The 24532-nt window shown below is 45.5% G+C and overlaps 1 protein-coding gene across 1 annotated transcript in view; it reads right to left on the bottom strand.

Moving 5' to 3' along the window:
• Positions 1-24029, bottom strand: part of DYNLT2 (dynein light chain Tctex-type 2) — a 27929-nt gene extending 3900 nt beyond the window's left edge. Inside the window, exons 1-2 of the mRNA XM_088457409.1 lie at positions 23838-24029; positions 1-57 (exon numbers count right to left, since the gene is read on the bottom strand). The exon at positions 1-57 is cut by the window's left edge and continues 102 nt beyond it. Of these exons, the coding sequence (XP_088313535.1) occupies positions 1-57; positions 23838-24029 (249 nt within the window). The remainder of the gene's footprint in view (positions 58-23837) is intronic.
• Between the last annotated feature and the right edge of the window lie 503 nt (positions 24030-24532).

Genomic DNA, 24532 nt, shown 5'->3' with positions numbered 1-24532 from the left:
AGAGCTTGTTAGAGGCTTGCAAGCATCTGGATCATACGCCATATTATGAATCTTGTCCTAGACAGACAAATGCAAAGATATGTTTACAAAGAAATTATTTCAAAATGTCATTATTATTTCAAAAATTATTCAATTGTAATTTCATTTAATCATTTTTTACTACTATTTTTAAAAGTATTAGCTAAAAATATTTGATAGGGTGCCTACATACAAAACAAATGCAAAGCAAACATTACCCTGCTGCAAGCTACAATACAAGTAGTTTCATTTTTCTATTCATAGAAATTATTAATTCTACCTTTTATATTTTATTATTAGATTGTATTTGTACTCAGTGCCCCATGGTTAAGTCATCATGAAAGATAGACTAATTGCTTTTTATTCAACAATAACAGTTGAAGAAAAGTATCTCGGATACATAGAATTTCCATTCTTCTCAGTTACCAAATTTCCACTCATATTCCTACTAAGGTGAATCAATTAATAGGGGAGAAGAATTCTATTGTGTGTAAAGAATTTTTTTTACATCTGTAATGGGTTTTAACCAGAAAGAGCAATATCGATCATTTACCAATTTATAAACTGTATAAATAGCTTGAACATAGCTAAATGTATGTCCCATGTAGAAGAGACACTAAGGGGCAGACACAATTAGCTTTCAGTTCCTTACTGTGAAGTCCTGCCTTAAGTTTCTGCGCATATCATTGAATAATGTTGTAACAAAATCTGAACAGCGGCGGCTTTGCAAATCCAAGCATCTACATACAAAGACGCAGCATCGGTCGCAGATCCTTCGATAATCGGTCTATGTTTGTGCAGAATGGCTGCGGGTACTGAGACACACTGGAGCCATGTTCTCTGTGCACGGGATCACAGTCGGTTTCCAACTTTTTCCAGTAGCCAAGTGAAAAGTATATGGGAAAGAATATTTATAGATGCAAGTCTGCCAAAGTAATAAAATGACATGTTTTCAAGTGTGACACATGAAATAAAGCCGGTGCTCATGTTCCCTTATTTGCAGGACTCATTTAAATTAGGGGTGTGCACCGGCCACTTTTCGTGTTTTGGTTCTGGATCTGGATCTTTCTTCGTGTTTTGGATGTGGATTGGTTTTGCCAAAACCACCCTTCCGTGTTTTGGGTTCTGGGTTTTGTGTTTTGGATCTGTATTTTTTTGAAAAAAAAAAGCATAAAAACAGCTAAAATCACAGAATTTGTGGGTTATTCTGCTCCTATGCTATTATTAACCTCAATAACCTTAATTTCCACTCATTTCCAGTCTATTCTGAACACCTCACACCTCACAATAGTGTTTTTATGTCCAAAAGGTTGCACCGAGGTAGCTGGATGACTATGCTAAGCGACACGAGTGGGCGGCACAAACACGTGGCCCATCTAGGAGTGACACTGCAGTGGCAGACAGGATGGCAGTTTGAAAAACTAGGCCCCAAACAGTACATAATGCAAAGGAAAAAAAAAGAGGTGCAAGATGGAATTGTCCTTGGGCTCTCCCACCCACCCTTATGTTGTATAAACAGGACATGCACACTTTAACAAACCAATAATTTCAGCGCCAGGGTCTGCCACACGACTGTGGCTGAAATGATTGGTTCATTTGGGCCCCCACAAAACAAGCTGGCAATTAATCTGTCCATGCACAAACTGGCTCTACGGATGCAAGATGTCGTCCTCATCCTCCTCCTCCACCGATTCCTCACCCTCTTCAGTGTTGTGTACATCCTCATCCTCACAGAGTATTAATTCGTCACCTCTGGAATCCACCACCACAGGTCCCTCTGTACGTTCTGGAGGCTGGTCTCCCTGGAAGAGTTGATATTTCATTTTTATGAACATCATCTTCTCCACATTTTGTGGAAGCAAACTCCTACGCCTATCGCTGACAAGGTTCCCGGCTGCACTAAACACTCTTTCGGAGTACACACTGGAGGGGGGGGGGGCAACTCAGGTAAAATAGAGCCAGTTTGTACAGGGGCTTCCAAATTGCCTCTTTTCCTGCCAGTACTGGACTGTCTGACATGCCTACTTGGATGCTGTCACCGATGTAGTCCGCCACCATTCTGTCAATGGTGACAGTATCATATGCAGTGATAGTAGACATGTCAGAAATTGTTGCCAGGTCCTTCAGTCCGGACCAGATGTCCAAACTTGATCCTGCCGCCCTGCATCACCACCAGCGGGTTGCTTAGGATACCTAAGTTTTTTCCTCGCAGCCCCAGTTGCGGGAGAAAATGAAGAAGGAGCTGTTGACGTGTCACGTTCCGCTTCAGCTGACAGTGTTTTCACCAGCAGGTCTTTGCACCTCTGCAGGCTTGTGTCGGCCGGTAAGAGAGACACCACATAGGCTTTAAACCTAGGATCGAGCACGGTGGCCAAAATGTAGTGGTCTGATTTCAACAGATTGACCACCCTGGAATCCTGGCAAAGCGAATGAAGGGCTTCATCCACAAGTCCCACATGCCGAGCGGAATCGCTCCATCTTAGCTCCTCCTTCACTTTCTCTAGCTGCTTCTGCAAAAGCCTGATAAGGGGAATGACCTGACTCAAGCTGGCAGTGTCTGAACTGATTTCACATGTGGCAAGTTCGAAGGGCTGGAGAACCTTGCACAACACGGAAATCATTCTCCACTGTGCTTGAGTCAGGTGCATACCCCCTCCTTTGCCTAAGTCATAGGGGGATGTATAGGCTTGAATGGCTTTTTGCTGCTCCTCCATCCTCTGAAGCATATAGAGGGTTGAGTTCCACCGCGTCACAACCTCTTGCTTCAGGTGATGGCGGGGCAGGTTCAAGAGTGTTTGCTGGCGCTCCAGTCTTCGGCACGCAGTCGCTGAATGGCGAAAGTGGCCAGAAATTTTTCGGGCCACCCAAAGCGTCTCCTGCACGCCCCTGTCGCTTTTCAGAAAATTCTGCACCACCAAATTATTGTGAGAGCAAAACATGGGATGTGCTGGAATTTGCCCAGATGTAATGCCCGCACAATATTGGTGGCGTTGTCAGATATCACAAATCCCCAGCAGAGTCTAAGTGGGGTAAGCCACTGGGTGATGATTTCCATCAGTTTCTCTAAGAGGTTGTCAGCGGTGTGCCTCTTACTGAAACCGGTGATACACAGCGTAGCCTGCCTTGGAACGAGCTGGCGTTTCTGAGATGCTGCTGCTGGTGATGCTGCTATTGTTGCTGCATAAGGTGATACATCTACCCAGTGGGCTGTCACAGTCATATAGTCCTTAGTCTGCCCTGTTCCACTTGTCCACATGTCCGTGGTTAAGTGGACATTGGGTGCAACTGCATTTTTCAGGACACTGAGGACACTTTTTCTGACGTTTCTGTACAGTCTCGGTATCGCCTGCCTAGTGAAGTGGAATCTAGACGGGATTTGGAACCGGGGATACACTACCTCCATCAATTGTCTAAATCCCACTGCACTAATGGCGGATACCGGACGCACGTCTAACACCAACATAGCAGTCAAGGCCTCAGTTATATGTTTTGCTTCAGGATGACTGCTGTCGTACTTCATCCTCCTCGCTAAGGACTGTTGGAGGGTCAATTGTTTAGTAAAAGTAGCAGTGTTCCTACTTCCTCTCTGGGATGATGAACGACTCCCAGCAGCAACAGCAGCATCGGCAGCAGTAGGCATAGTAATGCAGGATCCTCCGGAGGAATCCCGGATAGGAGAGTCAGTCATGCCAGTGACATGGCCTGCAGGACTACTTCCAATCCTGACTAAGGGGGAAATTGACGAGGAGGGAGTTGACGGTGTGGTTTGCAGGCGCTTTGATACAACAGGACAAAGGGATTTAAGTGTCCCTGGACTGCTTACGGTCTTAGCCAAAGTTTCTGAACTTGACAGTAACTTTTTATGAATGCGCTGCAGGTGACGTATAAGGGAGGATGTTCCTAGGTGGTTAACGTCCCTACCCCTACTTATTTCACATTTACATATGGTACATATGGCAAGACAGTTGTTGTCTGGATTTGGATAGAAATATTTACAGACCAAAGAGGTGGAATGTTTGGTCCTCTGCCCAGGCATGACCGTGATGGGCTTTTTCATCCCACGGACAACAACTGTCTCCGCCAGAGCCTGATTTAAACAAACCACATCACCATCAGAATCCTCCTCGCCAACTTTCTCCTCAGCGCCAGCTACACCAGTATCCTCATCCTGTTGTACTTCAACAGTGACATTTTCAATTTGCATATCAGCAAGTGGACTGTGGGTGCTCCTTTCAGCACTTGCAGAGGGTGTGCAAATGGTGGAAAGAGCCACGACCTTAGCCGTTCCTTGCCACTCCGTGTCGTAAATGGCATATTGGCAAGTTAACGTTTCTCCTCAGATGATTTAAATGTTTTTTTTACTATGACATTGGGCATCGGCCTTGGCAGACGACGTTGGTGGCATGTTATAGTCTATGTCATGACTAGTGGCAGCAGCTTCAGCACTAGGAGGAAGTGGTTCTTGATCTTTCCCTATTTTATTTTTACGGAGAAAGTTTGGTCCTCCATTTATGTTATATTGATATATACGTGCGGCTAAGGCGCACACAAACACAGAAAATCATTTTTTTGTTGGAGACTAGTGCTCTTTGTGGGTTACACCACCCTTTAAGAAATGAGCCAGCCAGCTCTTTACTTATGGGACACAGGCGCACGCTTGGCGCTGCTCCTTTGTTGATGCACGTGCAGCTTCAGTGCACACAATTCACAAAGACAGAAAAAAAGAAGAATTTTTTATTTTTTGTGGAGCGCACTTTGAGGGTTACACCACCGTTTAACAGACAGACGCACGCTTGGCGCTGCTGCTTTGAGGATGCACGTACAGTGCAGACAATTCACAAACACAGAAGAAAATGTTTTATTTTTGTTAGAGTGCACTTTGGGGGTTACACCACCCTTTAACAGACAGATGCACGCTTGGCGCTGCTGCTTTGAGGATGCACGTACAGTGCAGACAATTCACAAAAACAGAAGAAAATGTTTTATTTTTGTTAGAGTGCACTTTGGGGGTTACACCACCCTTCAACAGACAGACGCACGCTTGGTGCTGCTGCTTTGAGGATGCACGTACAGTGCAGACAATTCACAAACACAGAAGAAAATGTCTTATTTTGTTGGAGTGCACTTTGGGGGTTACACCACCCTTTAACAGACAGACGCACGCTTGGCGCTGCTGCTTTGAGGATGCACGTACAGCGCAGACAATTCACAAACACAGAAGAAAATGTTTTATTTTTGTTGGAGAGCACTTTGGGGGTTACACCACCCTTTAACAGACAGATGCACGCTTGGTGCTGCTGCTTTGAGGATGCACGTACAGTGCACACAATTCACAAACACAGAAAAAAAAAACTATTTTTTGGAGTGCACTTTGGGGGTTACAGCACCCTTTAATGGACAAGCCAACCGGCCCTTTAATTATGACACAGGCGCATGCTTGGCGCTGCTCCTTTGTTGATGGACGTGCGGCTACAGCGCACACAATTCACAAACACAGAAAATAATTTTTTATTTTTGTTGGAGTGCACTTTGGGGGCTTACACCACCCTTTAAGAGATGAGCCAGCCGGCCCTTTACTTATGAGACACAGGCGCACGCTTGGCGCTGCTCCTTTGTTGATGCACGTGCAGCCACAGTGGGCCTGATTCAGAGCCAGACGCTCTGACAGAGCGCTCGCTCTGAATCAGGGCCGGGCATTTTTTTTTGCAGAACGGCCTCCTGGCCGCTTGCATAGCTGTGGGTGACCACCCACAGCTATAGCGAGCGGCCATGATGATGGTCACGATGGTCAAGACCATCGCGGCCATTGGGCTTGCGACGAGACCCTTGTGGTAGGGTCTCGTTGCCGCAAGCCCCAGAGAGCTTTCGGCTCTAACAGAGCTGAAAGCTCTCCCACTGACATCACTTGTGATGTCAGTGGGGCCGGCCCCAGACGGTAGGCGTTCCCATGGGAAAGCCTCCATCTGGGCAGCCACGCCCCTGGCCCGCCCACCAACATTGACAGCACGCTCCCTTTGGTACGAGACCCGGAGCGACGGAGTGCCCATCGCTATCTGTGTCCCACGCACGTGCACGACGGAGCCGGCTCCGTCATGCGCATACGCACTGGCCTACCATCGACCCAGTTGCGAGCGCACAGCGCTTGCGACTGGGTCTGAATCAGGCCTAGTGCACACAATTCACAAACACAGAAAATATTTTTTTATTTTGTTTGGAGTGCACTTTGGGGGTTACAGCACCCTTTAATGGTCAAATCAGCCTGCCCTTTACTTATGACACAGGCGCACGCTTGACGCTACTTTGTTGATGCACGTGCGGCTACTGTGCACACAATTCACAAACACAAAAAAATATATATTTTTTGGAGTGCACTTTGGGGGTTACAGCACCCTTTAACGGACAAGCCAGCCGGCCCTTTACTTATGGGACACAGGCGCACGCTTGGCGCTGCTCCTTTGTTGAAGCACGTGCAGCCACAGTGCACACAATGCATAAACACAGAAAATAATTTTTTATTTTGTTTGGAGTGCACTTTGGGGGTTACAGCACCCTTTAATGGTCAAGCCAGCTTGCCCTTTACTTATGACACAGGTGCACGCTTGGCGTTACTTTGATGATGCACGTGCGGCTACTGCGCACACAATTCACAAGCACAGAAAAAAAAAATATTTTTTTTGGAGTGCACTTTGGGGGTTACAGCACCCTTTAACGGACAAGCCAGCCAGCCCTTGATTTATGACACAGGCACACGCTTGGCGCTACAGCGCACATGAAAAAAAATAAAAAAATTTTGGAGTGCACTTTGGGGGAGCACCCCTGATGCACAGATCACCCCCTGGACAACACTACAGCACCCCTCTACGACTACAGCCTTTATGGCACACTGCACAACACAGTCCAGCCAGCCCATATAGACTTTGGAGTGGACACAGCCCCTATGGACAACTGACTGCACAACACAGCCCAGCCAGCCCCTATGACAGCAGCACAACACAGCCCAGCCAGCCCCTATGGACAACAGCAGCACAACACAGCCCAGTCAGCCTTTATGGACTGAGTGGACACAGCCCCTATGGACAACAGCAGCACAACAAAATTATCAGTTTGGTTACATTTTGTCCTAAAGTATGTTTACACACTACAATGACAGATCGGTCAGTAGCTTATTGGTAAGCTATGCACACTTATCAAACAGCGGCTTGATATGTCTGGCCTGACATCATAATTGGGTGGGCATTTAAATTTGCCTGGCCAGTTGAGATGTCAGTATTTGTGGTTCCTGCAGCAAGTGTACGGGCAGTCGGCAGGTCGCCTGTACACATATGCAGCTGTGATGCAGGACTGACCTGATATATCTGTCCATCTTTCACAGATATTTCGGGTGTACACACCCGCCAATGCCCTAGTGATATATCACTCACTGATTAAATGAGGGATATATCGACAAGTGTGTACCCAGCCTGATGAAATCTGTCACTCACTAACATACCTGCCAACTTTGAAGTGTCATCATGTGGGACATTTAGCGTGCCGTAGGCGAGTGCGCCACAAAAAGGGATGGGGCATTGCGTAAAAATAGCGGAGCATCGGGGAAACAGGGCAGAGCCTCGCGGCACCCCCGTTTGTGTCATTGTGGGGGTATGCCCAGCACTCTCCAAGATGCTGGGAAGCCCCCAGGTTCCCCGTACACTAGTGGATAGATGTCATGCGCATGCGCACGGCATCTATTCTACCCCTTCTTACCCGCTGCTCTGCTATGAGGTGGTTAGTGCTCCTCCCAAATCCCCGACCAACCGAGGGACACTGCGGCCCACGGGTGGGACAGCGGGACGGTCCCAGAAATATGGGACTGTCTCGCTGAATGCAGGACAGTTGGGAGGTATGCACTAAGGGCCTAATTAGGCCTAAGGGCCTAATTCAGACCCGCTCGTGAGCGTAGGACGCTCGCAAGCGGGTTGATGGTGCCCTAATGCGCATGCGCACGATGGAGGGAGCTCCGTAGTGTGCATGCACGAGTCCCGCATAGCGACAGCCAAGGGTCTCGTCGCAAGCCCGATGGTCGCAATGGTCTTGGCCATCGCGACCATCATCATGGACGCTCGCATAACCCACAGCTATGCAAGCGTCCAAGAGGCCGCTCCATTTTTAGGTAGGAGGGCCCTGATTCAGAGCGAGCGCTCTGGTCAGAGCATCCGGCTCTGAATCAGGCCCTAAGAGCCAGACTGGAAGCATCTGAATCTATTAATTTATAGAGATCATAAAGCTCTCAGGCAGAGATTAGTCAGTGGACAGTATTTTCCAATTGTCATATTAAACTTAAAGACAAAAGTATGCAAGACATAAAGAACCTCCTCTCTGCTACCTAAACTGATATTAAATTTCACATTTTTAAGGACCTTGCAACGCTAATGAATAAGACAAGAGATCTCCGAGAAGTCACCAAGTCTCTGAGACAACAAGTGCTGTCTGTTCAACGTAGAGTTCAGATCATGCTTTGCCAAGAACCCAGAAGAAGGTGCACTAATCTTGGAGGAACTGGGTGTGAACGTTATCCCTACTCCTATTCTCCTCACAATGATCATCCTTTCTCTCCTCAGTGAAAGATCTTCTCCCTCAAGATGGAGTGTTTTTTTTTATTTTATTGAGAAGGAACCAAAAGCAAATGCATTTTTTTGTCTTATAAACACCACAAAGAAATACTTTGTGGTTCTTGTTTCGCCAATAATCCACCTTTCCAAAATAGTGAAAAGCAGGATTCTATGGGGCATATTCAATTGGGTGCGAGAATAGCAAAAAACCTGCACCCGCGAGGATTTTTCTGCAGGTGTGGGTTTTTTGCTATTCAATTAGGTGCGTGTTTATTTTTCCTGCATGCCGGGAAGTTTTTATCCTCGCTTCTCCAGAGCAAGCGTGATTTTTCCTAAAATCGTTAATTTCAGGAAAAATCTGTGGGACTTGCTCTGGCACCCCGGCAGCACCCCACCTTAGGACTAATTAAGCATTTGTAAGTTTCCAATTAGCTTAATTAGTTCTTAATTACTCACCTTCCGAAGTGCTGTCTTCTGCATCCAGCGTCGGGAGCCGGCTCTTCTGCAGCAGGGTGCTTGTAAGTGTGTATGAGTGACTGTGTGTGTGCATGACCCCCGATGTATGTGTGGCCCGCCCGGAATGGGCGCTGGGAGAACTACATCTCCCAGCAGCTCTTGCCCCTCCCACCAGCCCCTGGAGCCTCCCAGTAGCCCCCGGGGCTCCCAGTAAGAAGAGAGAGGGGAAGCCACCGGGAGCCGCGGAGACCCTCGGCCAGGTAGGTGAAGATTTTTTTTTTTACGCAGCGTATCGGGAGCGTGCATACCCGCAGTATTCCTAAATTGGGCATGAGGGGCGCAAAATTTTTTCCTCGCTAAACCTTGCCCAATTGTATATGCCCCTTTGTGTAGGTTTTGACAAAAAATCGGCATTTGCAATGAAAATGCTTTTCTTTTTTTTTGCTGCCTGTATGTAAACACTTGCTACGTGTAGGAACAATATGGTAGCCCAACAATTTTATAAACCAGACAACCTACCGCTCTAAATGAGTGATCACTTTTTTTTATTTGAGAAAAGATGGGGAACAAATGGGCTTTAGTTCCCCCATCTGTAGTAAAATTATTTTTTTGTGTACTATTATAGTTATTTGCCTACTTTGGAAAAAGCATTTCAGGGAGATTGTGAAAGCAGCACCTAAGAGTGCGGCGGTAATGTGGACGTGTCCTGTTACATCTGAGAGGTGAGCCATACAATTCACTTACATCCAAATGTAAAGGAGCCCCAAAACAGTTAGTAAGATGTATGTAGCTCTAGGGATCATTGGCCCTGATTCAGACCCACTCGCAAGTGGGCGTACGTACGTTCGGCGTACGTAAAAAAATATTTAAATTCAAGCACTCGCTCGTATTTTCGTACGCAGCTAAAAATCCGCCCCAAACTCAGGCGACCCCTCCTCTAACTAACGAGCGTGCCAAATAGCGAGCGTACATCCCTGAAATGGCTTGAAGGGAACGCACGCACAAGTACAAACCGGAAGTGGGCCTGTCAGATTCCGATTAATTGCTCGTTTATTCTGCCTACCTCCCTCAATCGTATCATGGCAATCAATGTATCAATTAGCTTAATTGTTTTGTTTTTTTTCAACACAATGCAATAAACTTTAATCTTGTCCGTGTTTGTGTTTACCCGCAGAATACGGCTTAAACATTCGCTTTTATTGGTCAAAAGACATGTTAGCCCCAATTAAACAATTGTTCTATTTGTTTGGATCCCCGCAAATTTTCTGTGGTTCATTTCTTTATTTAAATTTGCTTACGCATGTCACTGCATCAAGCCTATCATAACTCTCAAGAGATTTCTGGCCCTGTCGAACACATGACTCATACACTAACCAATAGAATTGCTCCTGTTAATATCCCAAATACATTAGCCAATCAAATTTTTTTTTGGTGCTTTATTAAAATTAATTTTTTAAAAATACACCATTGCCATCATGAGAGCCGCCGCATTCACCAGGCGCGAGCTGCTGGTGCTCACGGAGGTGATGGACAGGCGGATCACCAGGCAGCCTCCACCCATCACAAATCAAAGAAAGCGTTCCGCATATGCAGAGGTACGTCGCCGCCTGCGCTCCTTCGGCTCACGCCGACATATCGGCCAGCTGGAGCGCAGGTGGTCGGACCTGCACCGGCGGACGCCCCGCTTGCTGGCATGCTTTCGCATGCAGATCGCGGAAAGTAAGTTTTATGGACTGTGGTTTTCATGTTTATCTTGTGGGCCCTAACTGCGTGTGCATGTTTTCATGTCTGTCCTATTTATTCATTGTAGTCATATCTGCATGTGTATGTTTTCATGTCTGTCCTATTTATTCATTGTACTCATATCTGCATGTGCATGTTTTCATGTCTGTCCTATTTATTCCTTGTACTCATATCTGCATGTGCATGTTTTCATGTCTGTCCTATTTATTCATTGTAGTCATATCTGCATGTGCATGTTTTCCTTTTTTTTTTTTTTGGATTCATGTTGAAACTAACCACAATAATTTTTACATCTTTTAGGGGCACAGCAAAGACTACGGCGTCATCGGCAGACAAGACGCCGGTCACGGCCCCTCTCGCCAACCCCCAATTCCTCAATTACCCCCTCCTCCCCAGACCCTGTGGCCGAGATTTCGGGGCTACTTCCCCTCCAGCCCAATTCCCCCTCTCCTCCAACCGCCCCTCCTCCAAATAACCCCTCCCAGGATTCTGCCAACACCCTGCCCCTAGGCAGGGCTGCAACTAGGGGGGGGCTAGAGGTGCACGTGCACCGGGAGGGAATTGCGGGGGGGTGAAAATGCAGACTCTGCCATCTGAAAATGGCCGCCGCCGAAGAGGAGACTAATGCTAGAGGTCCTTACTGGACCTCTAGCGTCTGTCTCTTCCTTGGCGGTGGCCATTTTTGGATGACCGTTTTCAGCAGATTCCATGCGGACTAGCCGTCCGCATGGACTCTGCTGAAAACGGCCATCAAAAAATGGCCGCCGCCAAGGAAGAGACAGATGCTAGAGGTCCTGCTGGACCTCTCGTGTCTGTTAGCAGAGCGCAATGCACACAGCGTTCCCGGAAGTGCCGGGAACGCTGGCGCTGCAGGGAGAGGATGCTGAGAGCTGCATCCCCCTTCAAACCCTCCTGGCAATGAGCATAAACCCCCCTGGAAACGAGCATGGAACCCCATGGCAACGAGCATGGAACCAGGGACGTCTGAGTAATGCACTACCTTATGGAGGAGCAAGGACAAAATCCAGGTACGGGAAGGGAGGGGGGCGCAAAATTGCTGCCTTGCACCGGGTGACAGATATCCTAGTTTCGGCCCTGCCCTAGGTTTGGGGAATGTAGCCACCTCCGAGGAGGTCGAGGGAGTGGCTTCTTGCTCTGGCGTTTTGCAGAACGGTATGTTTTGGTTTTTTTTGGGCACCACAAACTGTTTGTATGTAATCATGTGTCGTCCCCATTTTTGTGGGCTTTCTGTCACCTTTTGGAATTTTTGGGGGTTGTCTTTACCTGTTCCTGCTGATTTCACCATCACACCTTTGTGCATTTTTTTTGGGCCCTTGTATTTTTGGCCTACGACATTTTGGGGTGCTGGGTTTTATCCTTGTAATGTTGGTTTTTGGCACAAGCTTTTAAGTTTTGGTTTGCTTGTTTTGTGTTGTTTTTGAATGTTGCTTCATTATTGATGTATTAATCCCCAAACTTTTGTCACCCACAGAGGAACAGAGGCGTCGGGCAGAAATCTGTCAGTGTGTGGCCCGTATGCGGGAGCAAGTCACCGGGCTGCTGCAGGGCCTTGACCATCTGGCGGTCCTCCTTAGGAATTAGTTTTTTTTGTTTTTTGTTTTTTTTACAAATTGTTTAAAAATAAATCAGTTTTAATTAACGCTCTGTCTCATGCGTTTTTTGTAAATCCAAGATTCTTTACACTGACATAAGTAGACTCTTCAAGCAAGGATTGCCAATTAATCTCACTACAGATTGTGTGTTGTATTTTGAAGGCAAACAGGCACAAGAAACACCTACCAGTACCAATGTAATTTTCCTTTTTTGGGGTGGGCAACATTATAGTTTACAACATTTTACAGGTTCCTATTTGGTGGGCAATCTGCTTAGGCCGATCTTACGAAGCCAACTGATTGTACAGGATTCCTTGGTGTGTTGGTTTGTACCCCGAAAACATTACATTTTAGCTCAACTTGCTTCATTACTGGGTTACCCCTTAGGCAAATTTAACGTTTGTGAGTTTGGTTACACTTGCTTCTAACGTGCCCAAAAAGGAAACAAATTACACTCTCCAAGTATTTATTCACAACAGAAATCAAAAAACAAAGTGGTCACTCACAAACAAAACACACAGTGATAATCAGAAATACACCACATACCAAAAACAGGAAACAAACACACAACAAATCAAGAACTGGTTGACGAAGGTCCATGCCCACATGATTCAACAAATATGGCGTTGCAATATGGGTGACATAATATATTCCACAAGTTTCCACATAAAGGTTTTTGAAGGGTAGCAGGAAGTAGTCATCGTGGGAGTGCCAAAGATTATGCAAACAAACAGAAGATGGGGCAAAAATTAATTTAAAAAAAGATGAACGCAAACAAACCGTAACACATTGGGTATAAACACTGTTGTTTGGTCAATAATTACCTAAAATATCAGGCCACCACATCATCGCGTATGGCCCCCCCACATACTGACCTCCGACCAACCTCGGGGGGACCATCCTCAGGTAAGGCATCCTCTGGCTGCATTGGGACACCACTCCTTATGGCGATGTTGTGAAATATCCCACACAGGACCACAATTTTCGAAACCATATCCGGCAAATACATGAGCTCGCCACCAGAGCGGTGGAGGCATCTGAATCGGCCTTTTAAAAGGCCGATACAGCGCTCCACCACTTGCCTGGTGGCTGTAAGTGCGGTATTAAACTCACTTTGTGGGCCTGGTGTGGGAGCCAAATAAGGAGTGAGCAGCCAGGGCATGCAAGGGTAGCCACTGTCTCCTGTGAAAAAGAATAGACAACATCAGGATCACTGTGTATCAAGCTTAACATTGTTATGTACTAAAGGTCTCCACTTACCCAGAAGCCACGCATCACCAGCTTGTAGGTTTTTTTTAATTTGTGCCATATCCCTGATTGCCGGATGACGAAGGAGTCATGTGCACTTCCTGGTAATTTAGCATTCAGGGACAGGATCTGGAGGGAGGCATCATATACCACCATTACATTCAGGGAGTGATAATGTTTACGGTTGCGAAATATGGCCTCCAGCCGTGCTGGAGGCTGAAGTGGTATGTGAGTACCATCCACAACCCCTATGATGTGTGGGAAGCCAGCTATTTAGTAAAAATTGGCCTTGGCCACACTAAGGGCACCCATATCCAAAGGCATTTTAATAAAATGATGGAGGTGCTTGAAAAGTGCCTCCATCACTGCCCTCAGGATCCTGGAAAAGGAGGATTGTGAGATGCCCGCCACTATTCCCACCGTTGTTTGAAACGATCCTGAGGCACAGAAATGTAACACCGCCATAAATTGCGTAAGTGGTGGTATTGCTGTTGGACTGTCAATTTGCCGCTCAAGATCACTCTCTATTAATGAGAGAGTGTCTATGATGATTTTGGGAGGAAGACGGTAGCGTCTTAAAACCTCATCATCGGGCATTCCAAAAAGGGTGACACGTGTTCGAAATATCTGGGGCCTTGCACGCCTACGATGCCTACGCCTGGGACGAGATTGAGGTTGGTCGGCTTCCGGGAGCATGGCCAGAACAATCCGCCCCAGATCAACCTGAAATGGCAAGATTTGAATGTAAGGCTTTTTACCCACCCCAAAAGAAAATTAAAACAACTTAGCTTGATGATACCATCCATTGCTGCTTACATGCTGGGGTATTGTCATGATACGTCCAAACTGAAAATATTCCCAATATTAAAAAAAAAATGTTTAGTCTGTGCATTTATGTTTCTAAATTTGGTGCAAGACAAAACATAAAATAGGCGAAACACACATTTGGGCAACGAGCAAAACGACATTGCACACAGTACGTCAAATTGGGGTCAAATGTAAGCCAAAAATGCTAAAGGGAAAACACAAACAATTTTACAGGATGAATAAGCATTTAAAAATGTGCTAATTAGTTCGCCAATACAAGTCACTATACAAACAGAGAAAAATGCGCTAATTAGTTCGCCAATATAAGTCACTATACAAACAGAGAAAAATGCGCTAATTAGTTCGCCAATACAAGTCACTATACAAACAGAGAAAAATGCGCTAATTAGTTCGCCAATACAAGTCACTATACAAACAGAGAAAAATGCGCTAATTAGTTCGCCAATACAAGTCACTATACAAACAGAGAAAAATGCGCTAATTAGTTCGCCAATACAAGTCACTATACAAACAGAGAAAAATGCGCTAATTAGTTCGCCAATACAAGTCACTATACAAACAGAGAAAAATGCGCTAATTAGTTCGCCAATACAAGTCACTATGCAAACAGAGAAAAATGCGCTAATTAGTTTGCCAATACAAGTCACTATACAAACAGAGAAAAATGAGCTAATTAGTTCGCCAATACAAGTCACTATACAAACAGAGAAAAATGCGCTAATTAGTTCGCAAATACAAGTAAAAAAATGGACTTACCAAGAGCTAATATATAAGATTCCCAATCAAAAGGTCTTTGGGGCCGAAAGAAAAACAAACCTAAAAGAGATGAAATTAGGGGTAAAAAAATTAAGAACAATAACAAACAGAAGGAGACACCAATTGAACCAAAGTTAGACTTCACAAAACTTACCAAATCAAGAAACGAGGCCAAAAAAATATCCCAAAAAAAAGCGACCGGAAAGTAAAAACGCAACTCTAGCAAACAAAATAAACTCCAAACAACGCCAACTCCTAAATCCGTAAACAAGAAACTCCAACCAAGGTAACCTCCAACAATCCAAAAACGCCACCTCGACTCGAGACACACCAAGCCATAAATAGTGTTTAGTTTCCCGCAAAAATTAAGGAGGGATCATAGGAACGCACAATCAATGATGTGGCCGCAAAATAAGGACGCATGTATAAATACGTCACGAAACAACATTTAAATTCTGGTGTATTTCTTGTTTGGAGCTCAGACATGGCTACAGACCAGGGAAACAATGGACAACAGTCAGGTGGTAAGTCTTTCATGCATTTATATTGGGCAAGTTGTGAAGTTGAGAAATCTGCATATTTACACAAATAGGTGAGGAGGATGACATGGAAGAGGCTGCTGGGCCCAGTATTCCGGGCAAAGCTGCCAAAAAGAAAAGGCAGCCACATTTCACAAGAAAGGAGATGGAGGTTTTGATTCAGAAGTGTGTGGGCATCCTGCCACAGGCAGACAGGAATATGAGTACAAGCCAGAAGTGGAGAATGTGGGAAGAGGTAGCCGTTGCTGTCAATAGGGTGGGTGATTATGTCCGTCTAGCCCGGGATGTCAAACGGCGGTAAGTAAACACTTGCCCCCCCTATAAACAAACCCCATTTTAAACAAAAGGATAACGGTTCCAATTTTATCCCACAGACTTCAAATATCGCCTAAAGCAAAAACTGGCGGACAGGGCTAGGCATGCAAGGGGGACAGGTGGGGGTCCCACCCCTGTGTCATTGGAGTTGACGGATTTAGAAGAGCTGGCACAGGGGTGTGTGCAGCCTGTGGAGGTGTTTGGCGTGTCCAACATGGATACGGACATGCCAGACTTTGCGGCTCCTCATGTTGTCCCAGGTAAATCTTGTGATGTCACCAACTCTGAAATGTTATTGTGCCAATATGTAGATTTTAATGTGACTCTTTTCTCATTTTTCCAAACAGAGACACAGGCGGATGAGTCTGCTCCAGAGGGGAGCCTTGGCCGCAGAATTTCTGCTGGCTCTGCAGGGGAGGAACCAGTACATCCGGCTGAGGACCCTGCTGAAGCCAGTCCAGGGCAATCCCCCTCGCAGGCAGTGGCCCTCCTCACAGAACTCAATTTCAAATCGGATTTCCATACGGAGATTCTGCAGAGGATGGACGCCAGTCTGATACGGGTGGCTGAGGCCCTGTAGCAAAATGCTGCGGCCAACGTGACCATTGGTCAGGCCCTGCCGGAAAATACCAGGGCCAACATCCGCATCGCCAATGCCCTGGAGCAGCTTGTTCGCCAGCACATGGTGGAGCCAACCTCCCTTCCTGCCGGAACATCAGGATCCTCCACCTCTGGCACAACATCAGCCAATCCTCCAAATGTGCCTAGCCCTGTGCCTAGTCCAGAGGCCACAACATCTGCCTCTGGACAGGCCAGCCCGATGACATCCCGGACCCGGTCTGGCGCCCTCCCTCCCCCAGCCAAACGGGTGAAAAAACGGTGACAGCAATGGTGACTTTTCCCACACTCCTTCTGTGCTTGGCTCATATTCCTTTCTGGTCAAAACTTCCCTCTCCTTTCTTGTGAATTGTTTTTAATTTTGTGTTCTACGTTTCATAAATCTTTTATGTTGTCCCAATTATTGTAACTTTGGGAATGAACCCTGCAAAAAAACTTTGTCAAAAATCAGTTATTTATTTTAGTTTTTGTTTGAGCAATAAAAATAAAAAAAAAGTTTGACATTGTATTCTCACATTATTGTCAAAATGGGTTACATTTAATCCTGGGCCAAAAGGCAAAAACTGGCAAAAACCACATTTTACATGAAAAAAAAAAAAGGGCTCTTTAAGGAACGTTTAAAATTTAACATAACGATGCAAATTCAACAGGCCAAAAGAAAAAGGTAAAAACAAAAAAAACATGATGACATTATTGTTACAATAGGCCCTAACCAACAAATTGAGCCCAAAAGAAACCCCCACAAATGTACGCAAATTGATTGTGTAATCCTGACATTAGCAGCTATGATTTCCACCTGCGTACGCTTTTGTGCTAACCCAAAAAACTGCTTTCAAAACACATACCAAGCCGGTTTTCAATCCAACACTAATTGCTGTTCTGACCACCCGCGATTAATCGCTGCAACATCGTGGAGTGCCGGGATGGAGGAGAAGGCCATCGCCAATGTGGTCGAGTAATCCAGACCCTAAGCTCTGCGAGCATTTTGAAGGGAAAGAGGATCATCCAGTGATGTATGAGTCGGTCCGAACACATTTTACGCTCGCATCTGCTAATGTATGTACGCCCCAAAAACACCTCGACACGCCTGCGTTTTTCCATCTCCACCCCCGTCAACACCCAAAAACGCCCTGTTCTGTCAATCACATTGGACATGTCACTTCCTGTACGCTTTTTTACGAACGAGACAAAATAAGCTCGCAATCTGCCGATCGCACATGCGCAGTGTTACACCGACGCATGCGCGGTTAGTCAACATCGGAACGCAACGAGCGTACTGCTGTTTGCGTACGGCTCTGAATGAGGGCCATTGTGCCTTAAAACCAATGCTGGGAAATGGCACTGATGATCCCATCTGAATGTATAGATCTCTGATTTTTTTAAGTATATAACAGATACATAATGGGGGTGTGGTGCAATCAGGGAGATTGCCAGACTCTTCAGGGAGTCAGGGAGATTGCTACTATTTCAGGGAGTCTCCTTGACAATCAAGGAGAGCTGGCAAGTATGATTTGCCCTTACTTGATCTATGGAAAAGCATCTTTTTTTCCATAGTACTGGGCGATATTGCTAAAGGGTGGCATCCACTACACGATTTTAGCAGGTGATTGAACGATAACGACGTCGTTATCGTTCAATCGTTTAAAAATCGTTTATAAATCGTGCAGTGTTTGGTCGTTAACGATCAACGATGCGCGCTCCCGCTGGTCGTTTGATCGTCTCGTCAGTCGACTGAACATGCAGGTCAATTTCACTTGATCTATTAAAGATAGTTTGCAAATCGTTTGCAAATCTTTCAGACTGAAAGATAAAATTTCAAGGGAGAAAATCAAGGGAAAATCGTTTAGAGATTGGACAGGGAATGGATCATCTAGTGGATGTGCCCCTTAAGCGGGACACATAATTTGAAAGCAGGGTTATCTGTAGCACCTAGCTAGCCTCACTCATCCTTTGCAGCAAAGGAATTAGGAAACTCATTGGCATCTTCGTTTAATCTGTCGGTCCCCAGCTCCTTACCTTCAGCCAGGACTAATGTACTCAGCCAAGGCTCGGAGCGGGGCCATCCTGCTGATGAATATGGCTGTGCATTCACTTTTAAATCCATGCTGGCTGTTCAACTCAACATTAGGCCCATAGCATGGTATGTTCATGTAATCACCACATTTGCATTAGCATCTCAGAATTCCGATTTTCATCACATTTAAAATAGGCTCATCAAAATATTTGGTTCCAAATATTTAAAATTCAAGGAGTAGACTGTGGCCACAAAACCATAGCCAATATGTATGCAGAAAAATTCAGTCTAAAGGCGCACATCCACTTGGTCGATTAAAATTAGCAATTGAACGATAATGACATCGTTATCGTTCAATCGCTCATTAAACATTCACAAATCGAGCATAAAAATGTTAAAAATAACAAGCGATGCGCGCTCCCTCTGGTTGTTTCCGACATCAATTATCTCCTGAACATGCTGGTCAATCTGCCGATAACGACAGATTGACCATGTTCAGGGATGAGGGAGGGTGCCTACACTGAATGACATATTGTTCAGAGTAGGCACTGCAGTGGATGATGAACGACTGTACGATTACAATCTTGTAATCTTACTGTCGTTCCACTAACTACTAGTGGATACGCAGCTTTATGCTGCATACACACGGGACGATTTCCCTCAACGCAGTTTTTTTACTTTAGACTTCCATGATTTGTTGAATGTTCATTTTAATTTTGAAGGAGGGACCTTTGACCCTGCTCTATGAGAGTTAATATTACGGCTAAAATGATGGCCATTCTTAAAAGAAAAGATCATTCCCTTTTTAATGGTTCTATTCATCATAACTTAATTTATACAAAAACAGGTGAAACTGTTCACCTACTTTTGTATCAATTAAGTATTGGGGCTATTCATCAAGTTTTGAAAAAGCATATTTTTTGGAACTTGGTGGCGTTACTGTACACCATTCTGAGATGGAGTACAGCCCCCGATAATCTTACACGGCATCTTGTGAAGATTGACAGATCCCTCCCTGCTGTGCTTAACTCAGGGAGCTCAGAGCTCTAGGGCACCACAGCACTGTGTCCTGCTCATGATCCTCCTCCCGTTCAGGCTTGATCAATTTATATAGACAGCAATAGAAACCCTAGATTTACTAACCGTTGGATTTTTAAACCCGATAGAAGACGCAGAAACATCACAGCTGAATAGTATATAGTATATAGACCTGCCTGTGAGCGGCATATTTGACCGAAGCACTGCACAGAATAGTACGATCTGTACTGGCTTTGTTATGTATCAAAGAGAAGACATGGTTGAATTTTTTAAAATAACATACATGGGAATACACCTCCAAAATCCATAACCAGCCCTGGACCTTTCAGCATGGGCTGGTATTGGAAAATCAGGGGAAAAAACAGCTTGGTGTTCTCCATATTTTCCAAAAACCAGCACCGGGCAGAACCAGTCAGGGTCAGCTCAGTGCTAGAATTTCTTGGAAATTCGGGACCCCACCTCCCCCTCCCCCACAAATAAAAGTTCCTCCTCCTAAGGAATGAAATCCCAGAGCTATTCCCCGCACCCCTGGGTGGTGGGTGTAGAGATAATGGTAATAAATAGCAAAATAATATTTTTCATTACAGGCGGCCTACAAGTCCCAGCATGATGGCACTTGTAGAAGTGCCAGCATGCCGAGACATAAAGGGCCTGGTGGTGCTTGTAGTCTGCCTGTAAAGAAAATATTAAAATAAACACAAGACACATACACCAAATATTGTATCCCTTTATAGACCTGTCCTCAGTATATTCGCTTTCCATCATACAGAGAGACATTTTGTTGCACTACAATAAAATGGCTCTATATGATGGAAAGTGAATATACTGAGGACAGGTCTCCAGACATGTTCAGTACAAAATGGCTCTATTTGGTGGAAAGTGAATATACTGAGGATAGGTCTCCAGACATGTTTAGTATAATATATACCCAGGGTCATTTCTAGGGGCGGATGAGCCATGCAATCACGGCTCGCAATCCCACAGTACTACTGGGACCTGGTAGTGCTGGGCTTTTCTTGGAGCTCAGCAGTGCACCCGGCTGTGACATATGGAGGCATGACATGTGACCTATGATGTCACTGCCCGAATGGCCGCCCGCACTCTGCCACCCGCACACTTCTCAGCCCCAGCGCCAGCAGGCAAGTGTGTGTTGTTTTATTTTTTTCTGTGGGGGAACAATGTGTTATTTCTCTGTGGGGGAGCAATGTGCTTTTTCTCTGTGGAGGAGCAATGTTCCTTTATTCTGTGGGGAGCAATATGCTTTTTCTATGTGGGGGAGCAATGTTATTTCCTCTGTGGAGGAGCAATGTTATTTCTTCTGTGGGGGGGGCAATGTTATTTCCTCTGTGGGTAGCAATGTGCTTTTATTCTATGGGAGAGCAATGTGCTTTTATTCTGTGGGGTAGCAATGTTATTTCCTCTGTGGTGGAGCAATGTGTTTTTTCTCTGTGGGGGAGCAATGTGCTTTTTCTCTGTGGGGAAGCAATGTGTTTTTTTTCTTGTTGGGGAGTGGGGGAGCAATGTGCTTTTATTCTGTGAGAGAACAATGTTATTTCTTCTGTGGGGGGGGCAATGTGATTTCCTCTGTAGGGAGCAATGTGCTTTTATTCTGTGGGGGAGCAATGTGCTTTTATTCTGTGGGGGAGCAATGTGCTTTTATTCTGTGGGGGAGCAATGTGTTTTTATTCTGTAGGGGGGGCAATGTGATATCCTCTGTGGGGAGCAATGTGCTTTTATTCTGTGGGGGAGCAATGTGCTTTCATTCTGTGGGGGGAGCAATGTGATTTCCTCTGTGGGAGAGCAGTATGTTTTATTTTTCCTGTGGGAGGGACAAGACTGATGGTGTATATTAGAAGAGGAAAACAGAAGTTGGTTTTGCTGTCCCTAATCCTATGGTTTTGTTAACGTTATTAATTCATAAGGTAGTCTATTCATTTGAGGCCACACCTTTTATTTTCCAGGCAAACTTATTATCTTACACTTGTTTGGGGGGGGCGCATTGTGACTATTCGCACTGGGAGCCCCAGCTCCTAGAAAAGGCCCTGGTGACAGGGCCACTTTCGGCCACTCCACTGAAATTAATGTAGAAGCACTGATTGGCTGAGAGCTTGGGAGCGGTGTTCCCAACCAATCAGTGCTTCCCCATTCATGTCAATGTGGTGGTCGCAATTCACCGTGTGACTTTCGTCACCAGAAGAAACAAGAAAGAGCACTAGCATGCAAGACTCCAAACAATGATTGCTCAATATCGCTATATTTGTAATCAGCTGCAGGTGCTACCTTTTCCTGCCGGGGTCTGCTCCTAGGTAAAATCCGCCACTGCTTGTAATCATTGTTTGGTGCCCAGTCTTACACGCTAGTACTCTTTCTTTTTACATATTCAATAGTATGCATGTTCAGTCCGAGCCTAACATCGAATTGGACAAACAATGTTGCAATGCAAGGGGTGCAAATATATTTACTACTTTTGCATGCAGGGTAAATACTGCCTTTGCATGTAGCCTACAAATACTGGACAGCTTTATTTTTACACTGAAACGTAGATTTGAGTTTGGACATGGCCCTCTCAGAACTTAGGGTCTGATTCAGACCCGCTCGCAAGCGGGTCGATGGCCGGGCAGTGCGCACGCCCTGGAGCGAGCGAGAAATCACTCGCTCCAGCGCTCGCATCCAAAAGGGGCGGCTGTCGATGTTGATCGACAGCTCACCCCGTTTGGTAGGTGGGTCGGGGGGGGGGTGGCTGGCCAAATGGAGGCGTTCTCGAAGGAACGCCTGCCGTTTGGGGGCGGCCCTACTGAATCAAGAGTGATGTCAGTAGTGAGCTTCCGGCTCTATTAGAGTCAGAAGATCACTGGGGCTTATGACAGATGAGACCCTACCACAAGGGTCTCCTCGCAAGCCCAATAGTTGTGATGGTCGCGACCATCACCTGGCCGCTCGCAAAAGCTGTGAGTGGTCACCCACAGCTTAGCGAGCATCCAGGAGGCCGGCACCAAAAAAAAACTGCCCTGATTCAGAGCGAGTGCTCTGAAAGAGCGTCCGGCTCTGAATCAGGGCCTTAGTCTCTCAACAAATTTTACAGCAGTGCAACATGGTTTGTCCAGGTACTTTACTCCCAATTCAGAATCAGGTCTAACAAACCTTATTTAGGGGTTATTTATTATTCATACGCATAACTTACATTATAAAGTTGTTTGTATTGTGCCTGTAGTGCCAGATAAGGTTGTTCATGTACAAGTGAAGTATGGTAAGGAGGCTGTGCAGACACAAGTAAAGCATGCTCCTAAGAGATGCATTTTATTCTCCTGTTTAGGAGGAGTATCTTTTGAGAGCCCTTAATCCTAGTGTAACATCAAGTGTGAATGATGGTGATGACCGGGGTATCTTTAGTTTAATATACAATTCTAAATAAAGGTGTTAAAATGCAAGTACACATATTGCACACTTTACATTCACCCCTAAGGGCCTGATTCCGAGTCGCATGCAATGTTAATGCCGCACGCGGTTGGCAGATGTTTTAAGTCAGTCGCATAGTGCATGTGTCCCAGTTGTTAGTGCTCAGAGACGCAGAACAGATTCAGAGGCACGTTCTGTGGAATTCAGTGGGTGTTGCGATAAGCGGCTGCGTCCAAAGATACACAGCTGCTCACACAGAAGGGCAATGGTCAGATGGAAAAACTGCATGTGCCTTAGGGCTGGTGCAAATTCCGCTGGTGCAGCTAAAGACACATCGAGACAGAACTGCACCACTGCAAGATGCTGCAAGTGGGCGTCTCAGTGTTAATGAAATCACCTGTGGCCTTAGTATAAGACACAGATGCTGCTGCACTGCTGCAGCAATAGACGCAGTCGTTACAGAATCAGGATTTCACCCTTTAAGAGACATCATTATGGCAACTCCTAGTCAACAAAAGCTGAGACTGTAGAGCTGATGTAATTATGTAACATATGAAATCCATCCAGAACGTTGACATTTATCTATAGATGATTCTTACATATATATTTAAAACAATTTTAGTAATTTAATAGAGTTTTGCTCCACTTTTTGCATCTTCTGACCTACCTTTAAAATTTGTTGCATTTTTCTTTCAACTGTTTGAACTGAAAATGTATTTTTGGGTTCCAATCTATATGTTTTAGCATACTTTATCTTCACTGATCTAGGTATCAGAATCACTGACTCGGGATGGTCTTTGGAGTCCTCTTCAAGGAAGCCAGGCTCAGTGTAAGCTACGTCATGGGAGACATCTTTCATCCTCTCTTCTAAGATGTGGGAATACTGACATACATGAAAGAATAAAGATGACATGAAAGCCATATTAATGCACATGAGAAATTTACGGGAAAATGTTTTTTGTAACATAAGGGGTGTATTAAGAAGAGCTATAGTGCCCCCCACCCCATACCTGTTGCCGCCAATGCTATCTTTCCTGCGATTGCAGGGCCGGTGCAAGGTTTCCGGGCGCCCTAGGCAACATTTCACCAACCGCCCCTGCTCCCTCCAATTTATAATACGTCATGCATCAGTCTCCCCAGTTAAATAACATGCCACACAGTAGTGTCCCAAATTCACAATATACTATATAGATTATTACACACAGCAGAGCACTGAAATCATAATGTACCTCATAACACTGCCGCCAATTCATTATATGCCCCTGAGCCATGAATTATGCCATTAAATTGCAGATTCAGCGCCGCCCTCCAGTGGCCGCCGCCCTTAGGCTGGCTTCTTAAGGTTGCCTACTGGTAGCACCG

The sequence above is a fragment of the Taudactylus pleione genome, unplaced genomic scaffold (genome assembly GCF_031769625.1).
Source record: "Taudactylus pleione unplaced genomic scaffold, aTauple2 ptg000760l, whole genome shotgun sequence".
In the NCBI taxonomy this organism is placed as follows: Eukaryota; Metazoa; Chordata; class Amphibia; order Anura; family Myobatrachidae; genus Taudactylus; species Taudactylus pleione.
This window is presented reverse-complemented; position numbering and strand designations above follow the sequence as displayed.